At 45.9% G+C, this 20,006-nt stretch overlaps 2 protein-coding genes across 6 annotated transcripts in view; both read right to left on the bottom strand.

Annotated features, from left to right (window-relative positions):
* Positions 1-1,742: 1,742 nt before the first annotated feature.
* On the bottom strand, positions 1,743-8,726 carry SEC11A (SEC11 homolog A, signal peptidase complex subunit). Of its 3 annotated transcripts, XM_066328624.1 has the most exons (6): positions 8,603-8,726; positions 8,384-8,493; positions 6,602-6,751; positions 2,867-2,986; positions 2,357-2,414; positions 1,743-2,212 (listed from the first exon to the last, which is right to left on the bottom strand). In XM_066328624.1, exons 1-6 carry the CDS (start codon positions 8,651-8,653, stop codon positions 2,162-2,164), a joined length of 540 nt encoding a protein of 179 aa, XP_066184721.1. In that variant the 5' UTR covers positions 8,654-8,726; the 3' UTR covers positions 1,743-2,161. The 3 variants fall into 3 exon arrangements, with proteins under 3 accessions (XP_066184721.1, XP_066184720.1, XP_066184722.1); XM_066328623.1 differs by having other exon boundaries at positions 1,743-2,414; XM_066328625.1 differs by lacking the exon at positions 2,357-2,414.
* Positions 8,727-9,197: 471 nt separating this feature from the next.
* The window catches only part of ZNF592 (zinc finger protein 592), a 35,914-nt gene continuing 25,105 nt past the window's right edge, over positions 9,198-20,006 (bottom strand). Inside the window, exons 5-9 of one of the 3 annotated variants that reach the window (XM_066328607.1) lie at positions 19,765-19,924; positions 16,856-17,134; positions 15,693-15,805; positions 12,123-12,303; positions 9,198-10,965 (exon numbers count right to left, since the gene is read on the bottom strand). In XM_066328607.1, coding sequence (XP_066184704.1) covers positions 10,453-10,965; positions 12,123-12,303; positions 15,693-15,805; positions 16,856-17,134; positions 19,765-19,924 — 1,246 coding nt within the window. In that variant the 3' untranslated portion in view covers positions 9,198-10,452. The remainder of the gene's footprint in view (positions 10,966-12,122; positions 12,304-15,692; positions 15,806-16,855; positions 17,135-19,764; positions 19,925-20,006) is intronic. The other 2 variants (XM_066328608.1, XM_066328609.1) reach the window with 2 other exon arrangements.

Genomic DNA, 20,006 nt, shown 5'->3' with positions numbered 1-20,006 from the left:
ATGCCACATGGCAGCCCCTGGTGGTGCCCCATGGTTTAGGGCAATTGTTCCTGTTCTTCAAGCACCTGCAGACCCTGGAGAGACGCCTCTGAAGCTGGGCTGGAGCAGGGGCTCCAGTCACCCTCGCCCAACCACCCTGCATTTTGTAAACACTTCCTGTTCAATTCCTTCACACAGCACCAGGAGAGAGCAGGGCACATCCTCCTGCAAGAGCTCATGTTGGCCCTGTGTCCCCCAGCCCAGGGACTCCTGACACCAGCTGCCACCCTCTGGACACATAATCCTGCCAAAGAGCTGCAGCCTCAGCAGTTTGAGAGCTAAACCATGCTCTGTAATCCTTTGTTTTAGCTTTTTTGGTTAAATTAACTCGGTGACAGGAACACAACTGCTTTTGCACACTCAGAATTTTGGAGAAGGCCTGAAAGGGAGAGGAGAACCTGGAGAGCAGCAGCACTATCAGCAAGTGTTTATGGGGAGGTGTTGATTAGCAGCTTTCAGACAAGCTCAACTCAGCCTTTTGTGTGAGCCCAGGTCTAAAACTCATTTATGCACAAAAGCTTTTTAGGCTCAAGGTGAAGCAGGGACAGACTCAGGCTCCACGTGCAAAGGCAGAAATGCCTCAGGAAGGTGCTCTACAGTGATAGCAGCTCTCAAAGACTCTTTTTTCTCTCAGTGCTGCCTGGGTTTGACTTTTGACAGAACATCCCATCCTTAACTCAAGAATTACAGACTAGCTTTATCCACATTCTCCTCTCAAGTGCTCTAACACTGGGGGCAAGAGATACAGATTTTATTACCATTTTTATTATGAAGTTATGATTACTCAGAGCTACAGGCCCGAGGCTCAGTGCTGGGGGTTGGACCTGTTCAGACTTTGCAGTGCCCTACAGGTGATGTTTGCTTTATCCTACACAGGGAACAAAGTGCCTGGTAACATCAAAACCAGCAAAATGGCACAGTTCACCTCCAGAGATGGGAGAGACCTGACAAACCCAATGAGAGACATATGCAAGAAACTGCAAACAGCCATAAACACCCCATTGGGTTTTGTCCTTGCTTTTCCTGACTGCTTTTGCTTTATACAAGCTGTGTGTGGCTGCAGTGACCATCTGCAATGATTCCTGGAGCAGCTATGGAGAAGAGCTCATAAACTGCAGCGTTGCTGCCTTGCACCTCTTCCCTGGGCTCTTTCTGGCAACACCTCCACCAGCAGGACCACAAGCCTGGATGAGAAGCTCAGAAAAAACAGCTGCTGTACATGGTGACAAGTGGGTTTTTTATTTCTGACCCCAGGGCAGTCTTTAGCTTTCAGGTGAGCTGTGAGATGTGGCCAACTCACAGGACACTTGAAACCCTTTTCCAAAACTAAGCAATTTTTATTATTACATCCTGCTAAATCATCCCTATTCCTCAGCTGTGGGTATTTCCATCTCTACTCCTCTGTTACCTAGTGCCACAATGCACACAGTAATCCTTTGCCATCTTCTACCCCAAACACTTTGCAGTCTTTAGGCAGATTATTTCAGTGTGATTTACAGAAACACAGAAATATTGAATGACCTACAGGTCAGGACAGATTATTCTCCAAAACAGAGGTGAGTGGAGCAGCTGCTACTGCTCTGTGAAGAGAGAACAAGTTAGATGGTGGCTCTAGGACTGAGTGTGTAACAGCAAAGCCCAGGTATCCCCTAGAACCTGGGCAAGGAGGCTGCTCTCATCAGAGCAATCACAAAAAACGTGGCAAGAGGCAAAATCTTTATTCCAGTTCTGAATTGGGAAAAAACCATCATGGCCACAACTCACCAGTGGACAGTCCAGTAAGCACAAGGGAGGGGACACCTGGCCCGGCCAGGCACACACTGAGGACACAGTCCCAGAGGCACTTGGAGAGGAAGCTCAGCTTCAAAGTACAAGCACTAAACATTTTGGCTCAAAATTTTAATATAAAAATTCACTAAAAAGGCTAAAATGTGACAAACCATTGGAAATACTGTGACAAACATTCGCCCTTACGCAGTAAAAACCAAAACAAACCCAAACTGGCAAGAAGCTTTGAAATGCATGCTTTCTTCTTTCTCCTGGTACAGCAGACCATCAGCTACTTTAAACGTTCCTCTAGAAAAATCCATGGCACCTTCACCTCGTAGTTCAGTGTAAGGGGCTACTCTCGATGGACCAGCACAAATAAACCCAGTAAAAAGAGGACTGCATACTGGAAGAGAGAGCAGAGGAGATACAGGAGTTCACACTGACATCTACAGCAGCAAATGTGCAGGGCACAGGGTTCTGCCCATGTTCTCATGGAGGAATTATAGCTGGGGTGGGAAAAGCAGGCAGGAAATAGAAGAGATCTTACCTTAAATTTTGGATAATCGTTCATTAAGATAGTCACTATTCCAATATAGGGCACAAATCTACAAGAATAAAGGTTTTCTTAAAACAAACTATTCCAGGGTACAGAGGAAGAGTCAAGCATCCTGAGGGCTGCAGTCAATGGGCTGGTCACTTCTGTCTCCCTGTCACAGTGGGGCTGAGCGACAACCAGCCCCAGAGTGTGTTTCAGCCTATGTCTGAGTCAGATTTCACTTGCTTGCAAAGGCTGAGCCTCCCAGGACAAATGTGATGACAATTCTGATCAAGTCTGAGCCCATGCTACCCTTACATCTGTGTCCATCCAGCCTCAACATCTCAGGACACAGCTCACAACTTGATGCCTTTGCTTAAGCCAAACTGAAGAACTGAACCCTCCACACTCTCAGGCAGGTCACAAAACCCAGCAGGGACTGCTCAGCACAAGGGGGGAATTTACCAGATGGCTTTTGGGGACAGCAGTGTGAAAAGCCCCACCATTTTCACCTTCACTTACCCTCTTGCTCTTCCTACTACATCCTTCTTCTCCAGCCAGTGCTGCCCCTGTTTGTAGAGCCCTCTGTCATCCACGGCATTGTTGTCTCCCTTTGTCAGAAATTTGATGTCTCCGTTTTGCCTGGGAAAGACAAGACAGCCAGGTAAGGCAGGACAGAAACTTGTTGAAAGCTGTTCTACAACAAGCATGGAGAGACCAGCACAAGGGCACTAGAAGCAACCATGTCCTACAATTCAAGGAGGATAAAAGAGGGAAATTGTGTCAAATGCAGCAGAAAGCAGACGGTTTGGAAAAAAACTGCCATGGGAAGAATGAATTCTGGCCCCAGCCAAGCTTTCCAGCAGAGTTTCAGAACAGAACCAGCACAAGCCATTTCTAGTGCAGGTGCAGCTATTGCCTCCCGGCTTCTGACCCATCTTGTGTTGATGCTTCTCCTGCTTCACACAAATGTTGGATTCTGGTCTCCTTACTACCACACGAAAGGGGAGGTTGGGATTGAAGCACACAGCTCTACTCAGCAGTGGGCAGAAGCAAGCTGAAACTCAGAACTGGTTAGGAAAAGGAGACAGAAAAAAAAATAACAAATAATACCATGATGACACTGCATGAACTCACGATGTGCCTACATCTGGAATGCCCTGGGCAGTGCTGAGCCCCCCAGATCCTTTTCTGCAACGGAGAGAAGAACTGGCTAAAGTTGAGAAATGGTTAACAAGGTCTGGAACTACTTCCATACAAGAAACTACAGACCAGGACTCTTCAACCTGGAAAAGACAGAACTGATGGGAGACAAGACACAGCCCACCACAAATGACAGCAACAATCAAACAGCTTTTCACTGTCTCTTCCAATGCAAGAGGGTAATGGGGCTCAGAAGTAATGGGTTAAAACCAGGCAGAGAAGGTGCTATGCAGAAATAGCCACAGCACAAACCAAACCATGTCTCTCTGAAAAGGTATTTTGGTTGGCAAAAAATTATGTTGGCTCAAAAATTGACCCAATACTCCATGTAAAAGAGGAAATTAAGACTATTCATAAAGAAATAGGCCTTTGTACTTGAAATTGTAACCTTCAGAAAGCAGGGAAATTATCACAACATACTCACTCTAGTCTTTAATTAATCCTGAGATGAATTAATTAGCTTGCCAGAAATGGGATCATGGAGCAGATGACTCTTTGTTTTGACCAGGAAAAAGCTTTACAGATTCTCTCCTAGCCATTCCCATTCAGATGCAGGACAGCAGCCTGTGGCACTGCTCAAGGATTTGCCACTGTCACCTTCCTGTGGCACCTGCAGCCAAGTGCTGAGCAGGAGCATCCTCAGTGCTTGAATCTCAGCTCTGACAGAAATGACAGACTGAATGCAGAACAGCAAATGAGGCAGTTCTTTGGAGCTCAGGCTGTTTTCATCAAGCCTGAACCAACAGGTTCCTTGACAGGAGAAGCTCAGAAAGGAAAAAGGGGAAAACCCCACAACTCTTTCTCCAAAGCACATCTGGCTTGTTGTGTGCAAACAAGAAACACTCCAGGAGCTTAGAGACACTGTCTGGGAAAAGATTAAGATCCCCAAAGGTGCAGATAATGTAGTTTAGCTCTGAAGAGTGATGGTGGAGGAGTGCAGCACCTTATTGAGCAGAGTCAAGGCTCTGTCAGTAACAGTGTGAGAAGCCCGTGGTGCACTTCTCTGCTGTCTGAGTGAAGTCTGGTCTGGCTGTCCTGCCCTAAAACCACTAAGTAAATTTTGACTGCAGACTCTGTGTTAGTAATAAAGAACTAATTCAATTTTGGGGAGAAAAGAAGAACAAAAGGCCAGCAAGTAAAAGACATTTTCTCACTGACATAATATTGATGTGAACTGGGGCCTGAGTTGCCCAAAAATCATACAGAACACTGTTTGTGTTTTCCTGCATTTTGACACTCCTGTCAGCTTCTGCAGAGACTTTTCACTTCCAAACTGGCACTAATAAATTATTCTTTAAGTAGTGAAAGAACTCAAATCCTGCCTTCAGCTCCCAGGTTCAGCCTGCATTATGGGTTTTTCAGTTTATCTCTCCTAATATAAAGACTAGGTTTGTGTTTGGTTGTTTCAGTTAAATGAAATCTGAAATACTGCAAAATGGTTTCACCTTCCCAGGATTGCCACTATGGCCCTGTTACATTTAAACAAAAAATGGTGTTGGATACCCTAATATCTAGAAATAGAACCAGGCAAAAAAAAGAAGGGTGGGCAACATCTGGAGAAAAAATGCTTCACAGAACAGGGGAGGAGAAAAATTGCATTTCACTTGAAAGAGTTCCCACAACATCACAAAAAACGCTTTTGCAACATTAGGTGTCAAATGCAGCCTGTAAACTGACCTTATTTTTAAATCAGTGGTATCAAAGAACAGCACTTTGAGAACTAACACTGCTCAGAGTTCTGGGTACAGAATAAATCTGAATAGCAAAGAATGTGCTTTGCCTACTGGGAGAGGCCTTGTCTGGTTACCTCAGAGCCGGGATTCCAGCTGTGTATTTACATGCACAAGGCTGGTCACCCTTGAGTTGGACCAGACAACTCAAGATATTCCAACAGCTTTGGGAAAGGGACTCTCTCCTCCACACTGATGTCTCGACTAGAGGAATCCTCAGATGTCACCTGGTACAGCTGCAGCTCACACCAGAAAACATTTACTCAGCAGAAACATGCTGGGACCTCAACCAGCTGTTGCTGCTCAGAGATGCTTTGAAGAATCAGGGATTCAGTTCAAGATTCAGTTTTCACTCAAACAACTCACACCGTTGGCTCATATCCCCACAGACTGGCCTGGAGAGGCCACAGGTCCATCCAGCAAAACAGGAAAGCTCATGACTGCAGTGGAAGCCTTGGCTGGAAAACTAAGCCCTGTTCAGCCATGAAACCAATGCCTGCTCCATTCCTTCAGACACACAACCTCCCCAGTGCTGAGAGAAAACAGACTCTGAGGATAACAACACAACTTTCTAGAGAGACAAGAGGCCCTGAGTCTGCATGACAGCAAAGACAGGATCACAGAGACAAGCTCTGAAATAACATGTGCTACACACAAAATACCCTTCTGCCACTGCTGTGCCCCACAAACAAGACTCACTTCCCACACAAACACAGCCATGCTACAGCAGCTTGGGACAGAGAGGATGGCACAAGAGACAGTCAGTGGTGTCAATCTTCCAGTGCCTAAAGGGGCTCCAAGAGAGATGGACAGGGACAAACAAGGGCCCTAAAGTAACAGGACAAGGGGGAATGGCTTCCCACTGCCAGGGTTAGATGGGATATAAGGATTAAATTCCTCCTTGTGAGAGTGGTGAGGCCCTGGCACAGTCTGCCCAGAGAAGTTGTGGCTGCCCCTGAATCCCTGGAAATGTCCAAGGGCAGGCTGGATGGGGCTTGGAGCAATCTGGGATAGTGGAATTTGTCCCTGCCCATGGCAGGGGGTGGAATGAGACTGGGTTTAAGATCCCTCTGTTCCAACCCTAACAACTTCATGATTCTACAGTTTTGAGTGTCCAGGGCACAGGCACAGGCTTGTGCCTTCTGCTGGATGATCTTTACAAGTTAACCAAGTAGGACAGATTTTGTCTGTCTGAAACTTCTGTGTTACTTCCTACAGCACCTGGATATCTACGACTGACATCCCACCCACTTGTTCACCCAAGCAGATGAAGAACACCAGTTAGAAAAACATCATCAGTAGAATCCCCAGAATCTTAACATACTTCTCATGGATTTTCAGGACACGATGGACTATAGGAATTTCCCTTCCTTCTATCCTAAAGACGACTATTTCTCCCACTCTGATTGGATCTTCAATTCGGTTCGTGAGGAACAGGAGATCTCCTCTGTGGAAAGCAGGCTCCATACTCCCACTGAAAAAGAGGAGAGGAACAACTGAACAACATTTAAACACTCGGTACCAGGTCTCAGAGTTCATGGCCCTCTAAGAAAAATCTCACAAGAACCTCATAAGAAAGAGAAGCTGTGGATACCCCATTCCTGGAAGTGTTCAAGGCCAGGCTGAAACCTTGATGAAGAGCTTCTGAGAACACCACCTTGGAGACTGGGCAACTGTGTAACCTCTATTGCAATCAGGTTTTCAATCATCATATTGCCAGCAGTTTGGATCTGTTAGGAAAAGAGCACTGTCTGTACCTGGTGTTACAAGCACATCCAAAAGGAAAAGCTTTTTTAATAAGCAAAAAGCTGATGATAAACACTGTCTTTTGATTTCGGAGCTCACCACTGGCAGGGCAATGCTGGCAGCTCTGTAATGATGGGAAGCTTTTTTTAAATTTAATTTACTTTTTAGAGATAGCTAGATAGATTATCCTCAGGAATAAAGCACTGAAAACATCAGGCTCTTGCATTCTCATCTGAAACAGACAAAGGGACATGCCAAAAATTTGTTACTGTGAGTCATTGCTTTGCCAAATTATCTCATTTCAGGCACCACGACTCAAGTTATTTTTCTTCTGTCTTGTAAATGGCAATTGTTACTAACTACTGATCCTTCCTAATTCCACATAAATAATGCAAAACAGAACAATGAGCTGTAAGTACCACGTGCATTTGTATTTTATCTTCACAGAGCACAGCAGATGCAGTTCAGAACAGCAGATCACATCACTGAAGAGGGGATGTGACCCTGTCCTACTCACTGAGAGGGGCAGAGGGAAACATCTGCCCTGTATTTCACATCAGGAGGGAGCTGTGGTAAGTGGCACTTGGTCATGGCATTGACACCATTTCTACATAATGAACATTGACACAGAAACACAAAGAAAAGGCCAGTGTGGCCTGGAGCAGGTGTAATATCCATGCCAGCATCCAATGGCAGCCCAGGGAATTTGTCCCAGGCAGCAGGAAGGTGGGAGTAACACTGCGGGTACCCACTGCAGAGCACTACTGTAAGGACGTGTGACGCCCAAAACACAGTGACAAAGTGACAACTCCTAAGCTCAGGACCCCCTCTGTAAGGGACAGCCATTAGATCATCACAAATGGTTGGAAGCGACCTTAAAGATCATCCCTTTCCACCCTCTGCCACAGGCTGGGACATCTTCCACTAGACCAGGGTGCTCCAAGCCCTGTTTAACCTGGCCTGGAACACTTCCAGCAATGGGGAGCCACAGCTTCTCTGGGCAACCTATACCAGGGCCTCGTTGCCCTCACAGGGAAGGCTTTCTTCACACTGACCCCTAGCAGTAGGAAAAGGGACATCCTATTGTCCCGTCATACCTGCCCGGGTATAAAGTCCATCTCCCTCTTTTTTACCAGCCCTCTACCAGGCGGCTGACGGAGTGAGGTGAGATGCTCTTTCTACCCACTCCCTCTTCCCTCGCTATTCCCGAGCCTGGATTCCTAAGGCGCCTCTCGCCCGCTGGGCCGTGGCAGGAGCCTCCGTCTGACCCATCCCTATGGAGATCCCCCTCGGGGTCCTGGCGATTCCGCAGCCACGTTAAACCCCCTGGGAGTTTAAGCCCCCGCCTCCCGGGACTGACCTCAGTACCACCACGATGGGACTCTCGCTGCCCGTCACCACCATGAGCCCCTTCCAGATCATGAGGGCTGAGGATACGATCATGCCGAAGTTCAACACCTGGTAGTACAGCTGCGGAGGAAGGGGGTCGGTCAGGCCCCGCCGCCAGAGCACGGCAAGGCGGACCGGCCCCGTCCGCCCGCTCGGCTTTCCCCCCCGGCCCCCCCGGCCCCTCCGGCACCTGCCGCTTGTTCATGCGCCGCACATCGTCCAGAAAATCCAGCGACAGCATCGCCGCCGCCGCCGCCGCCGCCCTCACGGCCCCACTTCCGCTTCCGCCTGTGCGGCCACGTCACCGCCGCTTCCGGCCCGCGCGCGCAGCCGGGGCTCCGGGGCCGGGAGCGCCCAAGGGAGGGCCCCGCGCTCCGACACCAGCTCAGCGCCCACACCCAACAAAACACCCCCTCCAACCGACAGAACACCCATCCGGCCCAAACGCCACATCCAAGCGGTGCCGCACTCGATCCAAAGCTATCCAACCAATGCCCGGTTCCGTCCATCGCTCTTCCAGCGAACACTCCATTCAGCCGACATCCATTGAGCCAAACCCCTCTCCAACCGACACCCATCCACCTGACAGCCCTGACACTTCACACCCCATTCAGCCATCTCATCTACACCCCCATGTGACACCCCACCCAACCAACCCCCCGTTCTACCGACACTGACACTCCCACACCCAACTTTCCTCATCCACCCAACACACCATCCACCATCCAGACGGCTCCAACAGGCCGTGTCCAAGCATCACGAGACCACATGGTGATGAGCCCAAGCAAGGAGATAAATAGTTCTTAAATTATTTAAACATCGTCAGAGTAAACAATAACAAGCGGAGTTCTGGCTCAATAGAATGAAAAAAAAAATAATGGTATAGAAGGTAATTGTATTACACAAAGCATGGGTGTGACAAGGAATGAGGGAGGGAAGAGAGAGTCAATGTGACTACATGGAAAGAAACATCTCCTAAAGGATGGGTAATGCCGAGCCACAGAAGGAGTTATGGAGCTACTGATGGAGCACCAGCCCCTGCTGTGCTGCACGACAGTGGCTCCCACTGGTTCCAACACCTCTGTGGCCTGTGCTCTGCTCCTCTCCCCTCAAAAGGAGCTGTCAGGGAGCCCTGGCACTGGTACATCGGGAGCTCTGGAATAGTTTCAGTCCAGCTGACCCCACTGACGGGATGGGGGATGTTATCCCTTTCTGGTAATGGTGCCAATCTGAGCTCCCCACTGGGATGAGCCACTGAGCACCGGGCCTGGCAACACCCCAGGATGGCTTCCAGCACTGCAACTCCACAGACAAATGGCCAATGTGACCCCAAGAGGACCAGGTCCTCCTAAACACTATACTCACCTAGGAGGACTGAGGCTACAAAATCCTCTTTCAAGGACGATTCAGGTCCAAGACATCTCATTCAACTGCGGTTTTCAAAAGAATGTTGTTATTTGGGCAACTAAAGAATAATCAGCGCAACTTAGAGCTCGAACCCATCCCATGTGACGCAGATCCCAGATCGGCCAGCACGGTCCTGACAAGTGCGTTTGGCTGAGCCAGCGTTATGAGTTAAAATGAGTAACACAAAGGCAGGATGGGGAGAGAAAAAATAAGCCATAAATAGGAGGAGAAAGAAAGGGAGATTGGGAAGGCGAGGCTGGGGCTCTGGGCAGAGGCTGAGGTGGTGGCAGTGCACACTCAAAGGAGGAGAGCTCGTCTGAAGGAAACTGCAGCTGCAAAGTGCTCCTGGATCCTCAGGAGTTGGCCAAGCCCCACTGAGGATTCTGGCCCTGCTTTCCCTTTTCACCTCTCTGGGCTGGCAGAGAGTTAGTGCTTCAGATGCAATGGCAGGGTTGGTTTTGTTTTTTTCTGTTTTAAATTTCCCTTACAAATAGGAGTTAACGGAAAGCAACGTCCATCCCAAGAAATCAACAGAACGTTTCAAAGATTTGCCCCATCCCCACCCTGTATTTTGAGTAGAAATCCCCCAACAAAAAACCCCCAATCAACCAAAAGGGCTTTTTTTTTTTGCTTTTAAGTCTTAAGAGACTTTGAATGATTGTTCTGTGAGGTGCTGTTGGGGCCTTCTGCGCCACACGTCTGACTGTGCTCACAAAAAGCTGAGTCACTTTTGCACTCTTTGTATTTGTTTTCCTCTTCCACTGTAGTGTTCAACTCGCCATTGTAGTCCTCGTGTCCATTCTTACCCATCTCTGTTTGTAACTTCTGCCTTTCATCTTCCTCCTCCTCCTCCTCCTCTTCTTCCTCCTCCTCCTCCTCATCTTTGACTTTATGAACAATGAAGAGGTGTCTGTTCAGAGAGATGTGGGAGGTGTAGCACAGGCCGCAGAACAAGCACTGGAAGGTGGAGCTGTCGGTCTTGTGCCGAGGTATGTGTTCCTGGAACTCAGTCCGGACGTCCGTCTCAAAGCCGCACTTAGCGCATTTCCAAGGCGCTTTCAGTTTTTTGGCTGGCGGTGCATCCAAACCCACAGTGCTCTCTGCCTGACCCAGATCATCTGTTGCCATCCTCTTTGGAGATTTTGCCTTAAAAAAAATAAGATTGAAAAGTTACTTTTTAATTTGAACTCACCGAAGACCAAGTGCTAAAATCCACATGCATGTCTGAAGATGCCTGAGGGCAAAGTCATACCTAGGGATTTCCTATAAACCCATACCTAGGCCATTCCCTTCCCTACCCATTCCCAAACACCTCACCCGGGGCACAGGATTCCAACTGCTGTCCTGTGATGTGAGATGGGAACTCTGGGAGAGGCTGGCTGAGCAGAAACATGATGGGGAAATAGTTTAGAATCAAGGAATCATGGAACGGTTTGCATTGGAAAGGACTTTAAAGCTCATCCAGTTCCACCCCCTGCCATGGGCAGGGACACCTTCCACTATCCCAGATTGCTTCAAGCCCTGTCCAGCCTGGCCTTGGACACTTCCAGGGATGGGGCAGCCATGACCTCTCTGGGTAAAATTTTGGTATGGTGTGGGAAGGAGGAGTCCACAGGAGAGGGACAGCTGAGGGACACGGGAGTGGTCATTAGCCCAGACACTTCTCAGATTGAACATTCTCCCCTCCACTCAGATTTTGTCTTAGTAACTCATCCCCTCCATCTTAGAATCCTGCAGCTTCTTCTCTCATGAGAGTAACTCAAATACGTCCCTGCAGTGATATCCAAAATGTGTATTTTTAAAATAAATGGAGCAAAGAAGCCCATGTAGCCAACCCTCCATCCAAACCAATCCAAAACAAAATCAGTAGAACAATTACATTTGCTACAAGAAATTACACATTCCTACTTAAGACAAATGCAATTCTCATAGGTAATGGATCTAGCAAGTATTTTAAAAGAGAAAATAAATCTTTTATAAACTAGCAGAAAAAATAAGGGAGAAAGAAGAAAAATGTGCCATGCTCATGAATGGGGTACCAGGGGAATACAAGGGTAATAACAAACTTAAATTACGAAACAGACTGAATAAATGTGAGTAAAACAAAGCAAGAAAATATTGAGAAATGCAAGATGCAAATGCATGTTGTCCTGGTGCTGGTGCAGCTGACCCTGACCCCACAAGAGGGAACCAGGCTGGATGGAATTGAGGAAATGAAATCTACTCTATGGATGGGAGGGTTTGACTGGCACAAGGCCACAGCTCAACGTAACACCCCAAATGAACAGCTACTCGCCAAGTACATTTAATTGTACATTTAATTTTCCATGAAAATAGGTATCAGTTACTTCTGCTCTGCTTCTCTCTGGAGCTTTCGCTTTGGCCATCTGGGATAAGTCTGGGTTTTTGATGCCGTGCATGAGGCTGATGTGGTTCTCCAGCATGAATGCATGCGGAAATGTCTGATTTTCATCTGTGCAGTACCTTGGAAATAAAAAAAGGAAGAAAATTTATTAGAGGATTTGCTCTTTGGATTGTGCCAAACCAAGAGGTGTCATTGGAGACAGACTCTGGTGAGTAACGTACCATTAGATTACCAAAGTACACAGCAAAGCATTGTTTTAATAATAAAAGGTTACCATGAGAGAAATCTAGAACAGTTTGGAGTTTGTCACAGTGCTCACGAATGACAGTAGGGCATGTCTTCTTTACAGTGCTGAATAAAAGCAGGGACTAGTGGGGGTCAGGCACCTTGTGACAAATGTCAAAGAGGATAAATGAACAGCATGGAAAATATATGGGAGGACAAGAAAAACCGACTCTGCAATGAGAGAACTATACAGAGAGCTGGTGACTCGTGTGACACCCAGGAGGCCTGTGGCACAACCCAGCCCTGCACCCAGCACTCCCAAGTACCAGGGAGAACCAGCATTACATCCACCAGACTGTATCACAATACAGTTAAAATTCTTGCCAAACTGCTGAAATTCCAACTTTTATACCAACAACCTAGGCAGAAACACCCATGAACATGTCACTTATATGTAACTCTTCATGTTTGAACCTGGCAGGACTCCAGAGCTGCTACAGAGCTGGCTGATACCTCAAAAAGGAGCCATACAGATGTGCCATCTGTACCTTCACCCCTGGATGACTGAGATCTACTGGAATAAGTGCCAGGCCTTGCAGACATATAAACCAGCCCCCCTGAAGTGCACAGAGGGCTCATTAGCAATTGAGAAAGCCAAAGTTGAGTATCTGTGCTCTTCTGGTGCTTGCCAGCACAACATGGTGAAGGTCAGTCAGCTACACATGGACCTGAGCACAGACAAGTGACACCAGAGTCCTCTGAAGTGCCTTAATTGCATCTGAGACAGAGGCAGCATGAGATTAAGGGCAGAGAGGAGCTGCTCTGGGTAACAAAGACATCTTCTAAAAGGATAGAAGAAGATTCCTACTGATCTTCCAGTAACTAGAGGGAAATTAAATAACAGTCAGCAATGATGTTAAAACGCAGACATGCTCATTGAATACTTCTGGGTTTTAACAGGAATTGCTCAGAGGATAAATCAATATTTTATGATGATGGAATTTTTCTTCTGCGTGGAGGAAAGCTGAGGGGTTATTAAGTGCTATTTATCAAAAATAAACATGTTGAAAATCAAGTGTTTCAGACACTTTGTACTTAAGACTTGGAAAAGAAGAGTAACACAATAGTAACTAAGTGAATTATGAAACAAAATACACAATACATCACAATATTCTGCAATTTGCCCTAATTTAGAATTCTTTTCACGTGAGCAGGGAAAGATGCTTGCCTAATCTGAATTACTCCAGTGACAAACATGGCAGGAGGGTGCTCAAGTAAGTCCTCCATCACTGGTTTCTGCCTACAATTTTATCCAAAGCCAGAGACCTAAGCAGGGCAGGGGGAGAAAGGGGAAATCACAGCTGGCAATGTTAGAAGCCAGAGGATGGTCACCTACAAGCAAACATGCTGGAGTGACAAAAATTGTCAGTAATCAGATCCATAACAGATTTTATTCATGCTTCACATGGAAACTCAGGAGGAGAGGGTGACATGAAGTTAAGGCATCAAAACCCCTGAAGAGAGTAACAGGTCAGAGCGGTACAAAATGCCAAACAGGAGGAAGGAAAAGAGACACCAGAACCAGAAGAAACAAGGAGCAGTGGACATGTGATGCCTTACAGAGCACTGAAAAGAGTCAAGGAGGAAGTCAGAGACTGGAGGGTAAGATTTTTAGAGCAGCACTCACAAGCTAAGAGGGATCAAATGGGAGACAAGACAGGAGACCCCAGATCCAAACAAAGAGCAGCTCTTGGAGATGCTGGGACAGTATTTCAAGGAAGAGGTTCCATCTGCAGAGAGCTGTGATTTCAGTGAGTCTACCACTACAATGACTGAAGAGAGCACAACCGCTGTCCAATTAAGACTTCATCACCAGATTATGTGAAGGAGCAACTACAAGCTAGAGAATTAAATGCAACCACAATTTCCTTGGACTGCTAGCTGTGTTTTCTCTGCTGGCATCATCATTGCCCCTGGGGTGAACCAGTGGATCTGCAGCTCTGTGTTGCTCTGAAAAGTAACAAGGTAATGCACAGCAGGCTGGCATAGCCTAAGCTATCAGAAATTTCCACAAAAATCCTTCTTCCCAATAATATCTTATGCTCATTTTGATCCTGAAACATTCCACTTTAAAAACAACTGATCCAGAGAGAACAGATTTACACAGATCAGGTGAATGTAACACCCAAGACCATCACTCACAAACTTAAAGATGAATGAAAGACAACAGGAGCCAACATTCCGTCTCCTCCAGAGGTTCTAAGTCAGAGCAGTTACAAGAAATGGAAAGCTTAGAAGTCCTGGATGAAAAAATGTCTCAGGAATGTATTCTCAGTGGTAATGCCTATGCTGTATCCATTTACTGAAAGCTACTGTGGCTCACTAGATAGTCCAAAGAAATACAGTACTTGAGGAATGTACTTGTACTCTTCAGATGAGGTTTTAGTAACCTGAGTGCAATGAAGTCACAACACATGTCAGAAATGCTTGCATTAAACCAGAATTTTAGATAAATTAGAAAAATCCCCCAACCTACATCACTGCAAACTTCTTTTCCAAGCCAAATGTGCTTTAATCCTGTTTCAAAAAGATGTCTCGAAACGAGATAGGAAGGAATTTTGCACAGTCACTCAGCATACAACTTTCTCTGCAGCACTTACAGAGGTAGATTCATAAGCACTGGGCTTTGTCCTGAACTGAGATTGTATCCACAGTTAAAGTATGTTGACGAGCAAAGATTTCCATTCACCACTGATTTCCATAATTTATCTGAAGTCTCCACATCCATTTTCCAACTTTGAGGTGTGACTTCCCAAGCAATTCCAGCAAGTTCAACTCCATTGCCCTGCAGCCTGTACAGTCAATTCTGCCCTTCTAAAGCAGTGGCAAAATCTGGTTTCTTATTAGGGCTTTACACATCTTTTGCACCCAAGGAGAAGGTGCAAGAGTGATGCATGACCACACCACAAAGCAGTGAAAGACTGGCCCAATATTTTATTGGCTGCTTCACAACAATGCAAAACGTAGATCTTATTTACCCCCTGCAGATATTAAATCACACTTGCCCTTACATTTGCAAAAGACATTCATTGCACAGTCAAAAGCCAAGTCTTATTTTAGCCCCTAAGTCTCTTGTATTTAACGCATTCCTCTCCTCACCTTCCTTCAGTAACTAACAATCTGGAGTAGACAGGAGCAGCAGACAGGAGTTATCACAACTTCCAGAGCTGAAGGATTAGACTGCTGCTGAACAGCAGTTAGCAGAGAGGCGTGGGGTACGTACCAGCAAGTGTAGACTTTCTTTGCTGTGTCGTGGTTGTTGCGGATGTGTCTGCGCAGGCTGTTGGAGGCATTGAACGAGCGCTCACACTGGCGACAGGGGTATCTCTTCATGGACTGGCAGGGCAAGAGAAACAGATTTGAACAGCAGGGACATGGAAGGCACTGACTGGATTCTAATTGTCATGCTCTTCACCTGGACATTATCTCTCAGATGCAAAAAAAAAAACAACAATCCCTTACGTAATATGTAATTCTAGGGATAGAGATCACTGAGATTTTGAGATCCCACTTAGTTTCAGCCCAACAGTTGGGGAATACCAGCACTCATCTTATAAAACTAGGACTACTTCAAGCACATGCTTGATTTTATTGATGTTTTTATCAGGAATTGCATATATGCTTCTCCTGGGGGCTCACTTCACTATTGGACTCTGTGCAGAATTCACTCACTGGAAGGTCCTTTTGGCCCCAGAACCCAGTTAAATACAAGTCCACTTACCCTTCTCACTCCTTGTAATTCAGCACAAGAAAAGGGCAAGACACTAAAAAGCATCACACAGACCCTTCTGTTATCCATGTATGACATCCACATCCTCCTAAAAAAGTCTGTCCTGTAACCAGCTTCCTCCAAAATTTTCCTACAACCCTTTATATAACTTGCATGCACATTCCAGTTAACATCTTCTTAGACTTGTTTAATGAATACATATATGTATTAAACTGAAATATTCGGCCAATTTCCTACTTCTGTGACATCCGAATGGGAAAATCCAGCACGCAGCCTGCCCTCATCCTTATCTCTTGAAGTGAGGACATCATCAAGTGAGACAACCCAGCCCTCCCCAAATCAAGCTAGAAGGACTCAAACACCATGATCCAGATTTCCATTCATGGCTGGGTGACTCAGGATATCAAACAAGAAATTCTGACGCCAAAGTACTGAGAAATCTGGCTGCATACAGCATCTTGGCCCATGTTCTGCCAGCGACAAGGATTAGCTTGACAAAAGTAGGTCATAGCAATGCAAGGCTTGAGCTGGATGAAACACACAAAAAATTGAGATTTGCAGTTCCTGTAACGACAGCCCTGCAAAGGGGCCTGGAATGCAGGAGACTGTCGTTCTTCCCCAGTTCACTAGCTCAAGTATTTCATCCCAGTCCTTACCCTTCCATGATTTCTCTTCATGTGGGACACGTAGGTTTCCCGATCAGGGATCCACTGCGAACATTCCTTGCAAGTCCAACCAGTTCTTCTCAGTCTGGACTTGGATTCAGGATTGTGTCCTTCCACCCTCATATCTTTCCTCGTCAGAGGAGAGGGGGAACTCCCATTGGCTACCAAAAGCTCCTTTGGTGAGGTATGAACCTGGTTCCTTGAAGCCTTCTCAGACTTCTGCCGAAAGTTTGAGAGCTCTTCAGGATTACGGGGGACTCCATGAACACCCTGTATAACAGTAACAGTGAAAATGGATGTAACATTTACATGTAATTAATATTTCGCACCTTTATTTATAAAGAAATACCATCTACTATTTAAATACATAATTTAAATCCCCACTGGCCAAACAACACGTTGTTGTCTTGCTCCTGTATGTTTTCCCATTTCTTCTAGAAGCTGCTGCAGTGCTTCCCCCAACAAGAGATCTTCTCAAGAAACACGAAGCTTCTATTTCTATTTCCTGCATGACAACAGCCACTCCTTGGTGCTGCCTGTTTAGCATTTTGGATGAGCCATGGGAACTCTGGTTAAACAGGGAAGATGTAATGGAAGAGAAATTTCAATTGTCATTATTTCAAGAGCCTAAGCTCTAAAAACACAGAGCTTTGGTAAGCTCTGAATGAAATATTTGCTGGTATCCCAGAGGCTCCAAAGCTGCTTTGTCTTTGCTCAAGGGATGGGAAGAGAAAATGTTTAAGTTTCTCCAAGTCTATTTCCTTCAATTCCTCTCGATCTATTGATATTTACATTTTTCATGGTTCAAAACTTTGCCCCTGACATATAAAATCAAGCATAAAGCCAAGAACCAGCCTTATAAGGAATATGGCTCTAGGCTCTTCAGTTATTCAAGAGGCCAAAATCCAAAAGTCCCCCAAAAGTTATTTTAACAAATAAAATCGAACATAAGGAAAATAATCTAAAAATGAAGAGCTGTGGGAAAGCAAAAGCAAGTAAAACAGCAACATACCAAAGAAACCTCAAGAAACTCCCCCAGGAACAACAACAGTTCATCCACACAAAAGGCTAATTTAGAGGTTTAACTGTGCACAGTAATTAATAATGGGTAAAGTTTCAACACATGAAAGCCCCAGGCGTTTGGAAGTCTTTCTGTGGGTTAGACACCAAACAAACCTCCAAACACAAGGTCTCAGCTGAGAAGTCTGTGTGCTTTCCACCTGGCCAGCTGATGACCACAGAAGCCACGGCACTGCCAACTCCTCAAGAACACAGACACATGACCTTTCTCCTCATCTGGAAATCTCTGGAGTGTTTCAGTGCCCATTGCTCCATTGTTACACCACTGGGGTAAAACAAATGAGGAGCACGGAAAAATGAAGTGATCTCTCTGCAGAATCAACACCACAAAACAGAGCTAACTCCTGCTCTGCAGCACTCTGAACCTGAGGAAGATGAGGAGGCACACAGAGCCTTTATTTTGCATGTAGGCACCCACTAGACAGCACCTCCTAAAAACTCTAGGGCATGAAGGTGACCTCAGAGGAGATGGGGGAGTGCAATTACTACCCTGCCACAACCAGAAAGCCTTCAATTACCTCAGAGGTTAAAGGACAAAGTTTTGGGGTTAAGATCTCGGGGTGCTGATGCACAAAATGCTGCAGGCGGGACCCTGGGATGGGATCTGACAATGACCACAAGGTATCTCAGCTCCAGTTTTTTAGCACTGGGGATGAACAGCTCTTTGAAGGTCCTAACCTTAATCTCAATTTTCCTAGCTATAACACACCAAGATTAGCAATCATCGACTTTGCAGGAGGGCTTCAAATTGTAATTTATTACTGCATGCAAAGCATTTGCAGATTTGCAACATAAAGGCATGGGGGAGAGAGCAAAGAAGGAGTTTTGAATGGGTCTTGCTTTCAGGAATCTAACAAATCTTCTGGCTTTCTCAGTGTTAGTATAAACAAAATAAAGTCACTGATTAAAAAAAAAAATCTTTTTTTTTTTCCTTATCAAAGAGAAAGAAGACTGGAAGCTCTTTCTTCAGAATGCCACTGACAAATTTTCTGAAAGGATTTTCCTGGAGTGTTGTTAGACACTGAACATAAAAACATCCTGAGTAAGATAACAGAAAAATGTAGCCCTTTTACATTTATGAAATAATCAGATCTGTAAGGCTGGTACCTCCAGGGCAATCACTTCTGCCTCTCTCAGTCCCCTCTTGCAGCCTGGTGTGGTTCAGAGCAGCAGGGAATCAGGCTGTTAAATGCCATGTAACCTCCCTCTGAGGTTACAGCTGCAAAGGGGCCAAAGCTCTCCAGGTGAGCCCCCAAAACGGTAGATTCAGTTTTCCCTATATAAATTCAGTAACACTGTAGGCAGAGAATAATTGTTTCTGTCTCCCAACCAAATAAAAGGCTGCCACATGAATGTAATTACTTTCTTTGAGTTTAAGAGGCTAGGGACTCCCCACCCCTGGAAGTGTTCAAGGCCACAATGAACACTGACAGTGCCCCCAGCAACCTGGGACAGTGGAAGGTGGCCCTGCAGGGGGTAGAATGAGATGGGCTTTAGGGTCCCTCCAAACCCAAACCAGTCTGTGACTCTGTGGTTCCATGAAAATAGAAGAGTTAAAAATCAAAGAGATTTACCTGTAAAAGCAAGTTGTCATACAGCTAAAATGCATCTAGATGAAAGGAATGACCTGTATTAAGACCAACTAACACAAACCACTCCACTGACATTTCCAGACCCTGTAAATCACCATAGTCTATATTTTCCACTAAGATATTCCTCAAGAATCTTCCACTTGAACCACTTGCCTCACATGGTTGATGTAAATTCCCCATGAACTCAAAAAACAAGATCTTGTACCAGTAAGGGAGAGAGTTACCTACCTTAACATGCTGCATTAGCTGCTGCTTCTGCATATACACCAGCTGACACTGTGGGCACTTAAACACTCCCACTAACAACTTGCTGGTGTTCTGCTGGAAGTGCTCTTGGAGCAGCTTCTTCTTGTTAAAGACCATCTCGCAAGAGCATTTGTAGATCACCCTTAAACAATTAAAGAAAGTCAATTCAGTCTCTCTGCCTCAAGAAGACAATGTAAAAAGTTATCTCAGCAACTGCAGAAAGG

This window comes from Sylvia atricapilla, chromosome 13 (genome assembly GCF_009819655.1).
Source record: "Sylvia atricapilla isolate bSylAtr1 chromosome 13, bSylAtr1.pri, whole genome shotgun sequence".
Taxonomy (NCBI): Eukaryota; Metazoa; Chordata; class Aves; order Passeriformes; family Sylviidae; genus Sylvia; species Sylvia atricapilla.
Note: the sequence above shows the minus strand (reverse complement) of the source record. Positions and strands in the feature narration are given on the sequence as shown.

Coding starts and splice junctions, on each gene's coding strand:
- SEC11A (XM_066328623.1), bottom strand. CDS start 8,653: ATGCTGTCGCTGGATTTTCTGGACGATGTGCGGCGCATGAACAAGCGG. Junction 6,752..8,383: donor CCCATCGTGGTGGTACTGAG/GTCAGTCCCGGG, acceptor CCTCTTTTTCAG/TGGGAGTATGGAGCCTGCTT. Junction 2,415..2,866: donor GTAGTAGGAAGAGCAAGAGG/GTAAGTGAAGGT, acceptor TTATTCTTGTAG/ATTTGTGCCCTATATTGGAA.